The sequence below is a fragment of the Bombus fervidus genome, chromosome 7 (assembly GCF_041682495.2).
Source record: "Bombus fervidus isolate BK054 chromosome 7, iyBomFerv1, whole genome shotgun sequence".
Classification (NCBI taxonomy): Eukaryota; Metazoa; Arthropoda; class Insecta; order Hymenoptera; family Apidae; genus Bombus; species Bombus fervidus.
The window spans coordinates 10,614,077-10,632,612 of NC_091523.1; the positions used below are offsets into that span (position 1 = coordinate 10,614,077).

At 40.1% G+C, this 18,536-nt stretch overlaps 1 protein-coding gene across 6 annotated transcripts in view; it reads left to right on the forward strand.

Annotated features, from left to right (window-relative positions):
* LOC139988675 (cell adhesion molecule Dscam2) overlaps window positions 1-18,536 on the forward strand; it is a 162,990-nt gene that overhangs the window by 68,743 nt on the left and 75,711 nt on the right. For all 6 annotated transcript variants that reach the window (XM_072006345.1, XM_072006347.1, XM_072006350.1 and 3 more), the window contains exons 3-5: window positions 4,199-4,360; window positions 6,474-6,623; window positions 16,272-16,389. In XM_072006345.1, the coding sequence (XP_071862446.1) occupies window positions 4,199-4,360; window positions 6,474-6,623; window positions 16,272-16,389 (430 nt within the window). The remainder of the gene's footprint in view (window positions 1-4,198; window positions 4,361-6,473; window positions 6,624-16,271; window positions 16,390-18,536) is intronic.

Sequence of the window (18,536 nt, forward strand, 5' to 3'; positions counted from 1 at the left end):
CACTACGTGTTTTCGTGCGTCGAATACTTGCTTGTTTCCATCGGAAAATGAATTCACTTCCTCCAAGTAGAGGAGAAAAAATTTCCTCCGTAAAATTCGTCTAAAAACACACGACCTTTCGTTCTTTTCGCTGCCTTTTTTCATGTTTCTGTTTCGTCACCATCCGTTGCGACGAAACGAGGAAAGAACGATTATTTTTAATTTAACGTGACTCTCTGTGTCATTCGCAAAAGGTGGAATTTCTTTCGAGTTCCACAGGCTGTCCTTTTATTCGGCGAGCGGACGAAATTCGCGGAAATTTTATACGGAAATAATTACGCGTCCCGAGCTCGAGTTACGTCGCAGATCTAATTCGACAACGGTGCGCTTTGGGGACCCGGCTAAACGAGCGTTGAACTTCGTCAGAGAGAATCTACGTTTTCCAGTTTCACCTTTCGTTTCTGCATCTCGACAAATACCGTCTATTCATTAGTTCTCAGGATATTTCCATAGCTATTCGATTGTACTGGATTTCTCTTGTATAGTTCACTCTCTTACGAATCGTGTATCGTAAATTTTCACCCTACTCTCTATATAACTTTGAACTCAATTATTTTATACAAATCAAGTTTCTATTTACTGGAAGTCAACCTCTCTTTGTGTAGGTATTCCAATCAAATGTGAAAGATTTTCTCTCGAGTCCAGTCTGTTGTTCTCTATTTGGTCCATCGTTCGATTATACTGTCCTTTACAACCATACGACGCGAACGATAACGAAGACATAATTGCAACGTAGCGGTGCGTCCAGGAAAAGACTCTTGGCTCGTCTCCGCGGAAAATTCGAGTCGGTGGAAAAAGAAGGCGGTTTTCGTGGCAGAAGGTAAACCCTCTCTCTTTCTGACAGGTGAATGTGCCGCGGTGGATGCAGAGAAGGCAGAGTTAGTGTAGGACGGATGGGGCCGGCTGGAGTCGGTCGTTTCTCTCTTCCCGTAGGTTTCATGGTTTGTAAATATTACCTGCCACGATACGTCTGCCGAGTTTATGCTTGGCTTGGTTGCCGCGTAACCGAGAGCCGTGTGATACGGGGTGGTAGCAAGCTTGGAAGCCGGCGCTGGAAGCAGAGAAAGAGGGAGAAAGCAGAGGCGAACTCACCGAGTTTTTACCCCATTCTGGAGTCTGAGTGCCTCGCTCCGCTGACTCTCGAAACGGGTTGCACAGCCAGGTCCTACACACCACCACATTTTCCTTTACCCACCGCCTACTACTACTATTCCTATTCCACCCTCCGCTTTCGCCACCATCTCTTTCTCCGACAGGCTATTCCCTTCTAACGTGTCTCTTTTTCTCCAGCATCGGTTTCTCTTCGTTCTGCGTCCTTGCTTCACCCTCTTTCAGGCCTCTGCTCTCTTGCCAACCTTTCAGCCGAGACCATCAACTTACGCGGAACGCTAGTTCATGGGTGGATTGGGACAGCCTCGAGATTTTGGATAAGATACCGCTATCCTTTTAAGGGTTTCAAATTCTGCTTCTCAATCTTCCACCGAGTTTCTATGCTTTCTATCGGTTCGGAGATTTTTCTTGCGCCGATTAACGACCTAGTGGAGAGCAAAGGGGGAAAGAAAGACACAGCGTCATGCGGGTTTGATATTGGGGAAAGAAACGATGGTATTCCATCTTAAGAAAAAGAGGCTACAATTCGGTGGTGGTTCCCCGGCGGATCGATCTGCCGTTCGTATAAAAGAAGCATGGAAGTGTGACTCGTTTCTTTTTATTTTCATTTTCTTTCGTTCTTCGTGCTCCCTTCCCCCTGTAGGAACATTCCAACGGGAAAACAGGAAACGGACTTTTCTTAGGGATACATTTTTGTCACAGTTGGTGTACGTGTGCGCCAGGGTTGGTCGCATTTGTGTTAGGTAATTATCACGGGCCTCGTGATACGCCCTCTCTTCGTAAATAGTCCGCGGGCGCGTTACACCTATTTTGTTTCTATTTACCTTCAATTTTCATTATGACCTTTTGAAAGAGCGCCACAATCCTATAGAGAGCATGGCGTCGGCGGCCTCGCCGTTATCGAGATTTTTTTAATTAAGAGTTCAGATCCGCTTCATTTGGAGTCTGTCCGCTTTTATCCGGCTTTCAACCATCCACCGTAAAAGTTGATTCTGCGGCTACGGGTATCAACATCTTGTAGTTGCAGTCGCACAAAGCCTCTCCGGATTTAATTCCGAGGTATCGCCGCGGCGCCCTCCATTTTCCCTTACACCCTCGCCGCACCACTTAACAGCTTTTCTTTCTCCCTTTTCTCGCCTTTACCACCCGTGTCCTTAGCAAGCTTCTAGCACAGAGACAATTATGTTGCGCGCAGACTTCAGGAACGGATTCGTACGACTAGAAAGCTTCGAATCTACAACGAGGATCGACGAAGACTTTTCATGTTTTTAAAATTTTTAGATTTAAAGATACGACGAAGATAATTTGCATATCGTTTCGTTTGAGTACTCGAATAATAGAATATTATTATAATAAATATTTTTAAGCGGCGCACTAGAAAAACTAAGAATAGGAATAAAATTATATAAATGGTGAATTAAAAAATATAAAGATTGGAATATTCCTTGGAAACTGCAATAAAATCGCAGAGTTCCAGACAATATAAAGCGAAGTAACGGGGAAAAAGATATTAATTTCGAATTCTCTTCCATAACCGATACTGAAAATCAAAAGTCAATAATGCAAATCGAACGAAATGAATTGCAAATGAAATTTTGCGTTAACGAAACGTTGGCATTTAATGGATTAATATATCCACGTGATGCAGAGATCGTCGTAGAGTATAACGTCTTCTGACGAATAATATATATATATATATATATAGTGACTTCCCGGTTAACACGACGTTATCATAATTATATTAAATAAACAGCACGCGAACTGCGTAATAGAATATCCCAGCGTGCGTGTTCGTTTCGAGAATTCCGCGAGAAATTCCGTGCTGTTTGCCCGTGGAACATCCATATTTGAGGTCAACATTCTTAGATGAAGCGACAGTAGTACGTATCTCCCGCATGCATATTTGCTACTGTGGAACGAGCTTCATATCGATTCGTTGAAATAATTTAGTCTTCGTTGGCGAAAACGGTACTAAGAGCAGCGTATTCGCTACCTCGTACGGTTGCTAGTAGAAACGATCGGATATTCTTGCTGGAATTAACGAGTAGGAAAAATGAGTTTCAAGTTGGCGCGTTAACATCGAACTACGCAATGGCTGGAAGACGAATTTATCGAAATCCTCCTCCTCGCCCCCCAATACACTTCCGCGGATCCATTGCAATAAAATAACGAAATCGTGCAGAGCTTCCGGCGTTTAATTGATACGTCATGAATTTATGGGATACGTTGGAATGGTACAAGCATATGAAGTCCGGTTAATGAGGACCCGCTTAGTGTTATTAGGTTTGCCAATGTTCGGTTATTAACGCTCTATATTCTACAGTCTCGATAAAAAGGAACGATTCGTTAATTAACGTTGAAACGAAGCGAATTCTAAACTATGTCGTTGGTTGTAAGAAAATCAGTGCGATATATCAGGTAAAATATGGAACCTACAGGTAGCAATTGGAAGAATTACGGATGACATCAATATGAAAAAAAAAAAAAAAAAAAGGGGGAGAATTCTTTTTCATCGTGTCAATACTCATTCGCACAGTCGAGTGAGAACAATAAGCTAGATCGAATGAAAGGGTACAAACGAACTTTTGTTTATATCGCTGCAGTCACTACAAAATATTGAAGATAAAAAATCTCGTCTCAAAATAGTAACCTGTTAATATTCTTGGTTAAAATTGCGACAATATTTCAAGAAAGGAACTGAAGAATTACCAACAATTAATAGTTCTCAAAAACAACAATTAATATACTATTTATCGATAAATGTTTTAATAAATATTTTAAAGTTACACGTAAACACGATGTTACTCGAGGAATGACTCAATAGCGTAATGGCGTCGCTAAAATCTTGAAAATGTTATATATTATTAATACTAAATATTAAGTATTAAGTATCATTAGAAAAATAATTAGAGTAGCTAGTAGAATATTCGGTATTGTTTGATGGTAGTGTCTAGGTGGCTCAGAGCTTTTTAAGAATGACAAATCCGCCCCTGTTGGCCCTGTGCTTTCAAGACACGCTTTCAAGCGGCTGGTTGTTTGTGTGTTTCAGTGGTGAACCAGCGTTACGATCCGGAAGTGCAGTGTCCCGGCGGTTTCCTCGGCAACAACGTACTTATGCGATGCAACGTGCCCAGTTTCGTTCGCGACCACGTTACCATTACTTCTTGGCTTCAGGAACCGTCCTTCAACATCTACCCGTCCACGATGGGAGGTGAGTAAACACCAGAAACATCTCTGGTTATCCTCTAATGATGTCTGTTCATAAATAAAAACGAGCAGTAGGGTGAAATCTCTCGGAATGAATATCATCGTCTTTCAACCGGTTATTCTTGCGAATTTATGTTTGTATTTATTCCTTTTATGAAGTCGGATGAAAATAAAAATCGTGGGTTTGACGTACAAGCGACTTCTTCAAGGAATATTCCGTGAATATCGAAAACATCTCAAGAATCCTTAAATATAATTGAACTGATCCGGAGGCAGGTCGGGTTATCTTATGCAGATTATGTCTCTATCTTGTGATTCTTATAACGTGATTAGATTATGGTTGTTTATACAGGCTCAATATGCAAGGAATATATGATGTTCATGCGCGTGAAATATGCAAATGTGTATGAAAAATATGCGAAAACACGTTATGTATGTTTCATATAAGTCGAATATTATCTACGATAGAATATCTAATAATAGATATTTGACAATAATTTTCCAACTATTTTGATATTTATAATTTGTATCGTATAATAATAAATTACAAGAACTTTGTTCTAGTTTGAAATTGTTAACTGAGGATGATTGGATATAATACACGATGCTCGTCTATCTTTTGCAGTATTTACTTTTAACAAAATTGAAGTAAACTTTCGTATATTATACAATTTACGCGATACATGTAATTATGCGAGAAATTTAGTCAAATTCAATTATTCCAATTCGAAAGACAAATTACTATATTTAATGCTCAATAAACCGTACAGAATATCTATAGTTTCGTATGATCAGAACAGTATTATCTATAGTTTTATAGCATCTATAGTTGTCACCGATTACGTATTATTGTGATTGACACTTTATACAGTTATGATAGACTAAATCAATTTAATGATATAAATCTGCTACAGAAACACGAGACTTGAAGTTATTCTTGTATGCGATACTAGAATTCCATTTATCTGAACCTGTCTGGGGACAAATAGTTCATATTATTGGAATCTATATAATAGGAGTTCTCTCCATTATCTATTATTTTCATTCGCATAATTGAGGTTTACATTCAAATAAATGGATTCTATCAGTAGAATATCAATTAGAATTTCGTTTCAACAAATGGAGTTTGAAGAAAATGAATTCCACTGTATATTCTTAAACATAAATATACGACGTTGCAAAAATTTCAAAATAGACGTCACATTTTTCAATAACACAACAATATTTTTATTTAAATACAATTTATCTACTTACATTCTAAAAATATGAATTTGCTCTTTGATCAAATTATTCTCGCGAAACGTCAAAAATATATAATATTAAAGTCTAAGTTTATCACAGTCGTTTGAAATTTATATTATGGAAAAAACAGTATCTATACGTCCTGTTCTTGGACACAACGTAGGGTTGGCATTGCCGATACGCCAAGTTTTCGCCTGAGCATAGCGATTCCGTTAACGAGACAAACTTCATTAATTATGAAGCAGTTCGATCAGGTATGCTTCACAGTTTTGAATGTGTTCGTTAATAAACCAGGCGGATCTATTAATACACTCATCAATTGCAGTAAGACGATCGATAGACGACCAAACTTTCGTCGTTGCACGGTCGGAATGAGTTCGAAGTTGAACGAACTCGTGGAACAACCGTCGGGAAAGCAGAGAGTCAAATCAAAATTCATTACCACGATTCGTGCGCTTAAATTCAAAAATTTAAATTTCAATCAAAATACTTGGAACTAAGTTAAAAAAATTGGAATCTATAGTTGATTCGAACTCGAAGGAACTTTCATTCTACGTGTAATTATGATCGAAACGTGATTTCCGTTCACAGAGATTTATTTTCGCGATTCATGAACTTGAACTTGGAAAATTAAATTTAAATCTAGGAATTAGGGTTTACGTTCGAAAATAGGAATTTGGGACCATTTTAAGCTCGGAAAAGCTTTATTCTCCAAGTGATTGTAATCAAACGTGCTTTGTAGTTCCACAAAATTATCACAATTCGCAAATTTCAAGTCAAAGATTTCAATTTGAACAATACGAATCGGTGCGTGCTCGGTGAAGTTTTCGTTTCTTCTTATGGTTATGATTGAAACGCGGTTTTTGTTTTCATAGATGGCAAATACCATATGCTCTCAAGTGGCGAGCTTATGATACTGAATATCACGCGGGAGGACGCAGAGCGGACATATCGGTGCAGGACGCATCATCGTTTGACGCAGGAAACGGTCGTCAGCAGCAACGTCGGCAGGCTTCAGCTGACTGGTGAGTGCATTAAAATTCGTTTTGCGTAACCTCCGATAAGATAACACGGTTTCGACTTGACTCACACAGTTCTCTCTGAATTGATCGAAAATTCATAACCTGGCTAAAATATGTTTATCATATGATAATATGATACCATGTAAATTAATCGATACATATAGAGGTCCACCAAGGATCGCTTCTTTTTTCTCATTTACATTTATGAGGTTACAAGGGGAGTATCGTCGACGGGCAAATTTTATCTGACAAAATTCTGAGGCTTTACTTTCTCTCCTTTTAAGCTTATTAAACTTCAGAAACCTCCCTTTTCGGGACTGTTTAAAAATACTTTCAAAAAGCAAGGGCATTTCAGAGGCAGCTGACTTTACTTTGGCTACTTTACGTAGTAATTGCAAAATAAACAACGTTGTAGACATGGTTTATTAACAAACGGCATGATAGAGCAAAGATGGCACAGCGTATAACAAGCGCGTTGAATATTTTTCCTTCGTTTACCAAAGCTGAAGCAAAGCTGGGTAAACAGCGGAAAAAGTGAAAAAGAAGGAAGGGAACAATATTTCCTGTCCGTTAACACACTTTCTTTCAACGTTTCCCTCGTACATTTTCTGAAAGCTCGAGGCACGTTCCTTCGAAGCTTTGCCCGTTAACTCGACTAATAAAGTTTTAACACGAGCCGAGGGACGTTTTAGCGTGAACCGAGGATGGTATTAATAAGAGTATCGAAAGAATAGCATCGTCCTCTTGGCTGTGTTATCGAAGGATCCATCGAGGCACAGAAAAGTTTTCCTCTTTTATCGCCTTCGGATAGGCGACGAGCAGATACACACCAGCGGAAACTTATTATTGCAGCTCGACGCGATATTTACAAATTTCTTGCAAGCACCGTTGAATATTTATGAACCGATTACCCTTCGTGGAGAGCGTCAGATGCCGTGAATTTCATCCTTCGATCCAATCCAACCTTCTAGATCGATTATCGAAGCTACGATTCAAACTTGATCTCCTTCGAGTGCGTGAATCCATAATTGGACAGCAACTAGACGCTCGTGAGTTTTCTCAACACCCGGTGGATCGAAACACCGTGCCTTCCCTTCGTAATCATTTCCATTCACCCACTGCTCTCCATTCTTTCCCCTTTCTATTTTATTTTTCGTTCCAACTTGCCGAGCGAAGACGTCAGGGTACCCGCGGTTATTAAATTTTTTTCAATAACAAAACGGGGACAATGTGGAAAAAAAACTGGGGCACTAAACGCTGCAGGATATTCTCCTGACCCTCATCGCTCGTTCACGAAGAAAACCGGGCTCCAAGTTATTCGTTGGTGACGCTCTGGATCTGTTTGATTTCGATTTTGTAAGCGATAGTCATTTGAGAACTAAGAGCTTGGAACGAAAATATTCGTCGACGATCTGGATAACTTTAATTGGGAAAGCAACCGACCGGCAAGCGGAAGATCCAGGGTCGATCTCGGGGCCAGCAACCCGATCGGCCGAATATTTTTTTCCCTACAGTTTAAACGTTTCGCCCTACCGACGTACCAATCGCTATATGCTCTGTCAATCATTATCGTTGGAAAAACATCGTGAAAGGGACAGCAGCTGAAAGAAAACCCGCGGCGGTAAAAATTTTTCCTCGCTTCGATTACGAATCCTTGATCGTTTGCGTTTTATTGCCTGGAGAAATAGCTGTCGGAATTTTTATTGAGCCACGTCGAAACTGATCGCCTAACCGTTCATTCTTCTTTCATACGTTCTATCGTTAAATTCTCGAATAATTTTGTTTTTAATATTTTCGAAATTTCTTTGATCACATATGCCAAATAAACCTGTTTTATTTGATAAATAAACCGACGTGATAAATAGTTCGAATTTTCTATTCTTGCTGCCTGAGCGAATTTACAGTTTACTCCCACGAGATTGAGTAAAAGTGCAAACGTCGTGTCTCACGCTGCAAACATCGCGATGCTATCACACGGTTACGAACCCGCGATAAACTCACCCTCTTCCCCTGGTTGTGCACGCACGATCGCACGTGATTCGATATTACGCGTTTTGCGGCGCTGATCGATCGACAGTCCGATAGTAGTAGTGCGTTCGTGAATAGGAAAAAGAGCTTGCGTCGGTGAACGGAGTTCAGGGCGGTTCATTAACGGCCGGGATGCAATTAGAAGCCTTATTTCGTGCGATCGGAACACAGGTCGATAACGCTATTTAATGGTATCAAAGATTGTTCCTTCAACGCTAAATCTATCGACATCTTAAAAGTAAAATTTCCATCACAGAAATCAAAATATAAGCTACATGATAGAATACGTAATCTCATTCTAATGTCCAAAAATGTATTGTTCTAATTTTGTAGAAAATGTCGACGAAAAATTGCTCATTGATTGTTTTGATTATTTTGGTAGTTTTAATATTAACGAAGATTAACATTCTGTAAAGTTATTGATTTTAACAGTCAGTCGAACCAGGATAAATCAACATTCTCAATACCGCTCGGTTTTCTAATTGAAATCTATATAGCAGCGTAATTGATTAATTACTGAAATGTTATACATGTACACATTAATAATTTGTGTAGCGCTAAAGTAATTGTCATATTTAGTAACAAATTAGACAGTCGACGATAATTTACTATCTACATATATCTCAGGGTTAGGAAGGTGAAGTTTTTGTACGTGATTTCAAGTCAATAGACAGAAAATGATGTTGCGAACTTGTTTCTCAAATTTCCCTTACAATTTACCATTATCTGTGTCATCGTTTTGGAATGAACGAATTTTTCGAAACGAGTGATTTGTTTCTTGAGAATTGAATATTAATCGTGTGATTACGTAATAAAATTGAAGAAATTTATAAAAAATGGAGCTATTCAGTTTGGACTCTCAGCAGCTTACATAGTAATATCGAACAAGTTAAGCCATAGTACAAAAATGGAAGGAAAAATAAGGGAAAAGGAAGCAAAAAAATATTCAATATCCCCCGACATGATTCGTAAAATCATAAATACAAAGCCTATCCATTCTACTTCAGATTTTTCCGTCGTCGAAGTCGTAGCGACGCGAAGAGGATTTAATGAGCCATCGGATGATCGACGTTCGATCAAAGTAAAAATTCTCTTAGTCGCGTAATTGCCAGTCTCGGTGGGGTTCTGGCCGCGAAGCCGCGTGAAAAGGTTTTCTCGGTCGTTTCAGCGGAGGCCTGGCATCACTTGTTCTTGTTACCCAGGCAAAGCTGGCTTCACCAGCGTAACGTCTGCTTTGGGGGTTAGCTACACCACGTCGGTAGAGAAGCGAAGTGGGGAGAAAGGGAAAATATGCAGGCGGAAAGACGCGAAGGAGGTGAGGAAGGCAAAGGAGAAGAAGAAGCGGAAAGGGGAGAAATCTCCACTCGAGCCGGGCTAACTAATGATGCTTCTCTTCACATGCCACACCTACCCTCCAGATTCATGTTGAAGCTTTAGACGTGCCTATACACGATGCGTGTGGAGAAGAAAAAAGAACGGGCAAGACATTCTGCACGTTCTTCGCTACCACTTTTCCCCTAGCACGTGACCGATCCTCCATCTAGGAAGCGTCATAATTCATCGGCCGTTTCCTATACTTCCTCTTATTCGCATCTCCCTTTATTTTCATTTCCTATTTTTCGTCCTTTTCCGGCCGGGAAGGTAATTCCGGATCGGTACTTCTTTTTTTTTTTTTTTTGCCACGTTCCTCGATCACTGAACGCTTTGTATATCGATCTGTCATTCAGTGGATAAGTCTGCGCAGGTTGCCAGGGAATAATTAATACACCAGCAGCTTAATCGCGAAGCCGCGGATATGTCAGCAGCCTCTCGTAATCATGACGAAGGTAAACGAAAGTACGGTGAAAATTGAGTTCGCGATAACGCTCGTTGCACAGCCTCGTTCTCGTCTAGGGGATCTCGAATCGACATCGCGCAGCTAACGTTTCATTTTTAATCGCGCGCCAACTCGCACTGAAATTATTATTTAAGTTTAATCAACGTTATTACAGCTGCGTGGCGATTATTCCGCGCGTACAACGGCGGATAGTAAAACGCGATCGAATATTTAAACTTAACGACAAATAGTCACGCACCAGGGCTAATTAGAAGCAAAATAGCCGGTCGAGTAATTCGAAATCTTCTTTTCTCTTCTGGTGATTTAAAGGAACCGCGTCCTCATAATGTTAATCTTTTGACAGTGTAGTAAAATAACGGAGAATTTCGGATGAACAATGTAGAAAATCATCATTTCTTATTATACGTACAATATATTGTATATATTGTATTATTTTTATTGTATATATAATTTTCAACTTTTTGAACGAAATAAATATTAATAAAACTACCTTAAAATTTCCAATGCCTTTATTTGGAAGTATGCTAGAAAGTTATAATATACTGTTACACGTAGCTATGGTAATTATAAAGAATAAAATCATTGTAGGTTGTATTATTGCAGTTATTAAAAATATATCGGTATCGGAATTGTCTGGAGCAATAGTCTACATATTTTAGTTTTTTTTTAGAAAGCTTTTCAATTATACTACACATGATGAAATGTAAAAAGTAAAGTTTAATAGTATACTATATTTATTCGTTCATTCCTGACTTTTTTGTAGAACGTTACTAAAATGTATAGAGTTAACACCTTATACTAAACGGAAGGCTACAGAAAGAATATAATATAAAAAGAGAATCTGGGTATTGAAGCGAACATTCAGGCTGGAAATTTCGCGTATGATGTTTCACGATACACACCGTCATACGCGAAAATTCGAACGGACCAGTGAATCGATGGCCAGCAGGTTTGTTTGCAATCCGTGCGTCTGCTCGCGCAGAGATTCCGCTTTAATGGAATAGAGAGGCGCTCACAGGCGGTCATTTATCGCCATCGACGAACATTCTACGAGATATCCCGGAACCAAGTAATGTTTACCTGCTTGGATTGTGGGACCAGAAACCGAGAAAGAGCCATGGGAAATTTCGCGTTACAAGAATTGTTTAAAATTTCTGGATAAACACTGGTCGTATACTGGTAGCTTTATACGTACCCGTACTATCTAAACAGTAATTATCTTTAACCAAATTGCAAATTATTATTAACCTGGGCATGCGCTGTCGGAAACGATATGTCGAACGCAAGCAACGCGTAATTGTTAGCTTTATATTCCCCCGCTAAAGATATGTTTGCAACAATTGGTTCCCCGTTTAACTTGCATCCCGTTTCGTGTGTGTACGAGATCGATGTGTAACAGCGTTCCCGAGCCACGGGATATTTGCGGCGGAATAATTTTGCGCAAAAGTTACGAGACGTAGATGGATCGTTTAATTTATGGAAAATAATAATAACAGGAGCCAACTAGCCAAACTAATTTATGTTCTGCTTGCTCCGTCTTTGTAAAACGAGTCATGGGTGGAGGGAAAATAATTTAGATTATCGGGCAAGGCGGAAATATACTACGGCCAGAGATAAAACGGAAGAATGGAAAGAGATTTTATCGTTGTTAGTTACACCAGTTTGCGATCCATCTACGCGGTCACCGCGCACGTAAACGGAATCTGCGATGTTCAAATTACTCGAGACGTAACTCATGCGAAACTTTATTGCACGGCCAAGAGTATTTTTTGCAAGAATATCAACGGTCAACGCTTGTGATCATCGAGGCGTTTCTTCGCATCTGACGGAACGCGTGACGCGTTAATTCCTCGGGTGTTTCCTCATTCTCCTCTTCTTTCGCCCTCTTTTCTCTCCGGTCCTATCCCACCCTTTCCACCATCTCTTCTATCGTCATATTTTATTCCTTTGGTAATCAGGCAAATTCAACTTTTCAGTTAACAAAGCGCTTGATTAAATTCTTCTGGGAAGAGCCACGGTAGTACGAAGCAGAGGAGACCGCTTTTGAACTTTGGCGAAAAACGAACAGCTGTCGCGAGTCCTTGCTACGATTCTTCTGGCCGCTCGTTCCACCATACAATAAAACCTGGGCAACGTTGGATAGAAATTTATGCTAAGCGCGCTTACATACTTACGAACTTAATAACGAAGTTCTAGGGTGTGTCCGATCGTTTGCATATTCTCGAATAGCCGTCCATCGTCGCAGTTTCTCTGTCTCCTTTTCCATTTAGAATACACCGAATTAACCCAAAACTCGAGGTACAACGATTTTCCCCAGTAACGAGCAAACTTTTCTGAATTATCTGTTATTCGCGGAAAATTTTCGAATCGCGTTCGGATGCTCTCGTATCGCGAAAAGCCTGCGGAAATAATTGCACCGTGTTGTTAGTTGCACGATGCTCCAGCTTCCGATCCTCGCGAAAACGATTTTACACAGATACACGTCTCACGCTGGTATACTATCGATGGATAAGAATCTGCATGCGACAGGCGTCGATCGTTTTGTATTTCCTTTATCGTGCAAGTCGCGTTTCTATGGCATCGAATGAGAATTAAAAAGCTACACTTGGCGCTAATATCTTCTTTCCAGCCAAGATATCGTGTAACGTTCGCGGTAATACAATGCACAGCGTTCAATTGCTTCACTGAATTCTCATATTGTAACGAGATCGCATGTCATTTGATCGTGCAACGCTAAAAATACTCGAGCGGTTATCGGCTGTGCTCGATAGACGAATCGTTAGCGTTAGTTGTGTAGAAACATCGAAACATGCGGGTGTATCGGATTCGGCCGGATTTCAGGGAAAACATAGAAAGCAGTGGACGAGGCACGGTGGAAATAGGAACCGGGCTAATGACGCGATTCCCAGAGTCGATTCGCGAAAAACGTTTCGCTTTAATTACACCGACCGCCGTTTTCATTGCAGGTACACGGCCCGTTTTGTTGTAATATTCATTACCGCATTATTACGATGCTCTATGGCGCGTGCACGCGGTGCCGCTAACGCGCCCGATTCTCTTGTTGCATCGTTCCAAGCATCGCTAATTACGCGAATATCTGTTAATGAAATCTTAATGAAACCAATGGACTAATTGCGATTTCATTGACAACGAGGCCGAATAAATACAGAGATGAGTATACAAAGCCGTCTTTTTGCTCTCTTGAAAAGGTTGAACGCGAGTTGATCTACGTTAATGGTATATATATACACGCTTATGTGGTAGGTGATTTGGAATTCTTGGTGAACAACGACGAGATATGTACATCACCGTTATCTGTCCCTTTACGGTACGCCACGTCGCTGGACGAGTCGCTATCTCCGACCATAATTCCCCATTAAACGCTCGCCTGACGCGTTCCTTTTCGTTTTTTACTCCTTTCTCTTCTTCTTTCCCTTCTTCCTCTTCCCCTTTTTCTTCTTCTTCTTCATCATCATCTTCTCCTTTTTCTTCTTCTTTTGCTTATTCTCCTTCTTCGTATCCATTCTTCTTTTTCCCACCTATTCCACCACCCTTCTATCTTGCCACGAAGAACCTTTGTTGCCACATTCCTTTTTCAGCCGACGGCTATTTATGACACGCCGTGGAAAACATTTCCCGTATATCATGGAACAAACTTACATGAACTCGTCCCGCGGGAGAAGGAGCACCAGCAACAGGGGCTGGCTGCGTCTGTGTCGCAAAGTAACCCCCTGACTGTACGTATACGTGTGCGTGTATGTACTTGTTTCGCCAACGAAGATGATCTCGGAGGATGTATTTCATCCTTCGCTTCCTTCCTTGGACCTTCCTTCTCTTTTGTTAAATCTCCAGCGATATTGTCACTATCAATTTTCCAAACAATGTAATCCAATACTGTTCCTCCTGGTTTTTCCGTTATTTTCCACGTATCGTTCGCACGCCCTAGCCATCTAACACGACACCGGGTCCGTAACGGGAAAGCGACGATCGCCATTAAGGAGAATTTCATTTCGTAATATACAGCAGTCGGCTTTTAATCCAAGCGCCTGTTTTATTAAATCTTCGTGCACGTTGTTCGCCACCGTCTTCTTCTTCGTTCCTTCAATTTCTTCCACGGCTAAATGAATATATTACGCCTATAGCGCGGGAAAAACTTGCTCGAACTCATCTAGAATGGAGTCGAAAAGAGCTGCTGGAAAAAGGGTGGGCTATTTCCGGAAAATACCACTGCCTGTTTCTTTAGTGTTACCCAAAATTTCACGGGAATTTTTCCACTGTAACAAAACCAGTTCATTGGAGAGGAAAAAAAAATTATTGATCGTTGTTAAAGCGTCGAATGTAGGATTTATGACAGCCAGAAACTGATATTTTGATACTCATTTGACTTTTCTGTCAATAATTGGGTGGTACATGATTTAGAGATTGTGTATCGAATAATATGCATTTTAATTTTTATATTTTATTGTTCCATGCTTCAATAGCAAATATCGCATCACAAATTTGAGAATGAAATATGTTATTGATCTGATTACTAAAATGGAACCAAGAAAGGAAATAATATACACCAACTCACAGTTAGTCTGTTGTTACAATTCTATTGTATTTTTCGTGTTTTCATCTCAAAAAAACTGTTTTTCTCGTATTGTAGTTTACCATTACTCCAAGCTTATGAGGTTGCCAGAGGCGATTGCTATTTTTGAGAGACGGAAATTAAAGATTAGAAATTTCTATCATCTAACTGTTAATCTATTTTAGACATTATGTAATAAAGTTTTCAATTTTAGTTTTCCCGTAATAGAAAATAACCTGTCATAAATTTCAGAGGTTCAAAGGTTATGTAACGATGCTAACAATTACTGCGTCCAGTTTGAACACTGCGAAATTTTTCACAAAGTTAAACAAATTGCCATCCGCATGATAGAGAATTTTTTTTCAAGGCACAACGCTTTGAAAGCGTAAAGAACAAACGAAGTTCCAAAACATAGAATCTAACGATTTTTTAAATAAAATGTGCAACAGAATATAGTACATGGCATATTCAATTGACAAAATTGCCAGTCACAGAGTTTTCAAATAGAATTTATCCAAATATAATGCAGAATATCAATGAAGAATCAAAAAGCATTGTTTTTGTAATTTTTTCGCTGTCCAAGTATTCTTGCCAGAGAACAAACATTGTGGCCATAAAATTAGTAATGCTTGAATGTTCATGAGTTTTAAAAATTTAGAAAGAGATAAGACATACAAGTTTTGTCAGGAACATAAAATCTTCTTGTAAAAGATTAACTCAAGAGAGCGAGTCGTTTGTCTTTCCAAAGTTAAACATTAATCGTGTATGTGTGCAATAAAACTGAAGAATCCACAAAAAAAAAAAAAAAAAAAAAAAGAAAATAGTTACTTAATTCAGTTTCTTAAATATCGATTCATAAATAGCTTTCATAACTTGAAATCGCAGATGTTTGTTGTTAAGAACTCTGTCGAACTAACTCAGGTTCTTATGCACATTTGCACATCATAATACATGCTACATCGATCAGTGTGTTTATTTAACGCTTCAATCTCTGACCTCGCAATATCTCTTACATTAAGAAAATTTTATTAATCCTTGAAAAAAAGCATTAATCGACACACGTATTCTTTGAAGTCTGAAAGTCATTCAAGATTTACTACACAGCCAGAACAGTTGTTTCACGCGTCCAGAGATTGTCTTGTTTGTTTGAGACGCTACAACCAGTATGCTATCATTAGAGGATTTATGCGATCCTTTCTGGTTTTTCTGCTTGCAGAGATACGCAGCACCATGCCACCGATGATAAACGAGAAGGTGGTTTATATGTCGGCACGGCTGAAAGACACCATTGTGATACCGTGCGTCGCGTATGGCAATCCAACCCCCACCAACAGGTAAGAATGTCACCAGATACGTACGAATTTGTAGCATGCGCCGCGCCGGTGGTCTCGTAAACTTTAGGTACGATAGCACCATCGACCGGTGAAATGTCTCCGCCTTTAGATGCGTGCTGACACGATGACTGATCCTCAGATTCCGCAAGATTTCAGGACGTGACATGCGTCGATCCGAATCGAACGTTTACGACCCGATTTTTTCTTTTTGTTTTGTTGTCGTTTTTTTCGAGGTCGTCGAGAAGGAATCCTATCGTCGTTTCGCGGAAGCTTTTCAGTTCTATCGCACTTTTTCCAGCACCTTGTTTCACTTATCTTGATTACTCGAATGCATCTCCGGTCGCTTTTACCGAAACAAACTGCCGTAAGAAAAGAGTTATTCATCCCTTTGTCGGACTTCAGAATGCAGTTTCGTTATCATAAAATCTGTTTTAATTCTTTGTTTGCTCGACCAGAAACTAACTTCTCTTCCTCGACGTTGACGCAGAAAGTATGTCGTTCTACGTAGAAAATAGAAGAATGAAACACGAACGAAGTATCGTAGTTTCGGAGAAGACAAATAGAAAGTACATCGAGCGTGCCATTTTGGTTCCATTAAAGTCAAAATCTGCCAACAAATGTATTCGCTGTCTTCGTTCGAAGATACACGGCGAAAGTAGAAAGAGAGAAATCGTTTGAAAAGGCTTGAATACACCGTTTCCCATTCAATAAAGCAACAGCTAGGAGACAAGAGTTACCCGTTGAGAGACGGTCGTGCCGTAATTGCCGACTTTCACGAAACAGTCCTCGAAAACGATTCAGTTACGTGGCAAACAGTTTCTCGATACAACCGGGACGCGATAAATAGGTGGAGTTCATACGTATCGGGGTAAGTTTAATTGGCTTGACGGCGAAAAAAAGTGTTTTTTCGTATAGGTGAACAATATTTTGATCGATGAAATTTCCGCGCTCGACTTCCTCAACGAGGGTCTCGCGAGAGTGTCCTCGCTTTAAATATTGTAACACGTTCTGCGTTACGACTTCCGACACTCGTTCCAGCTTCTGTACCCTTCAAATTGGTTTCCATTCGTTCCCTTCTCGAGTACCAGTGTAAACGGATGTTCCGCTACGAAATTAACCGGCAAACTACCATTTACTTTTCATCGTGGTTGAGCCTTGGCGCAAAGTAATCTACCAGGTTGAAGTACAGGACGACTGTTACTACGTTGTAGCTGCTTGGGTAAATTGAAGATAACTCTCCGGATTAATAAGATATCCGGTCGTGTCGCTAAATTATCCTCCAATCTCTACTTCCTCGGCTACTCGGTGAAATTTCCGTTAAATTTCGTTAAATCGTTGACGATAATTCTTGGCAACAAACGCGGTTCCGCTACGAACAGGGACCAGAGGATTATAACGAATACGTTATTGAAATGTAAAAATTTCAATTTCGCGTGACGCTCGTTTCCATATTCTCTCTCCCTCTCTCTCTTTCTTTCTTGTCGTCTTATTTTAGAATATGGGCCAGACCTCGATAAGCGACGTTTATTTCGCGAGCAATCTCGCCCCCCCCCCCTCTGTAGAAGGTCGGTCTTTCGGTAATTCAACGGTAGATAAGCCGGACACGCTGTTTCGTCACGGTACAGTGATTCCATTCGCGAACGTAGGAACCTTGCATTTCAGAGATTTCATGATTTCGTTTGGGAAGAATTGCAGGGTCAAAGGGAACAATAATAATGATGGACGGAAGTGGCGCAGGACGAGCGAATAATTCGCCCCCTCAGGTTCAAAACCCTCGTATTTTTCTTATATTAATGCTAATTTCAAACATAGCAGCGTTATTTCGCGCGCGAAGGTATTTCCATGATGAAAAGGTGAAACACGCGTTGTTCGTTGGCTTCTGCTGCCATATTATTATGCGAGAAAACGGGAAGAAGAGAAGTTACGAGATGGAGAAAAGCGATTCTCTTTGACAAGTAGAATTATCTCTCACATAGGTCAGACGGAGACCCTTTCGCGACTATTTAGCATAGCCAAATAGACTGAAACTGAAAAGAAACAGAAGCGTCGAGTCTAGTGTACAAGAATGGTTCGTTTATTCGGTTGTTCGGTCGATATTGGTGAAGCTACTTTTGTAGACATCTCGCGAGTTATGAACTCTATCTCGA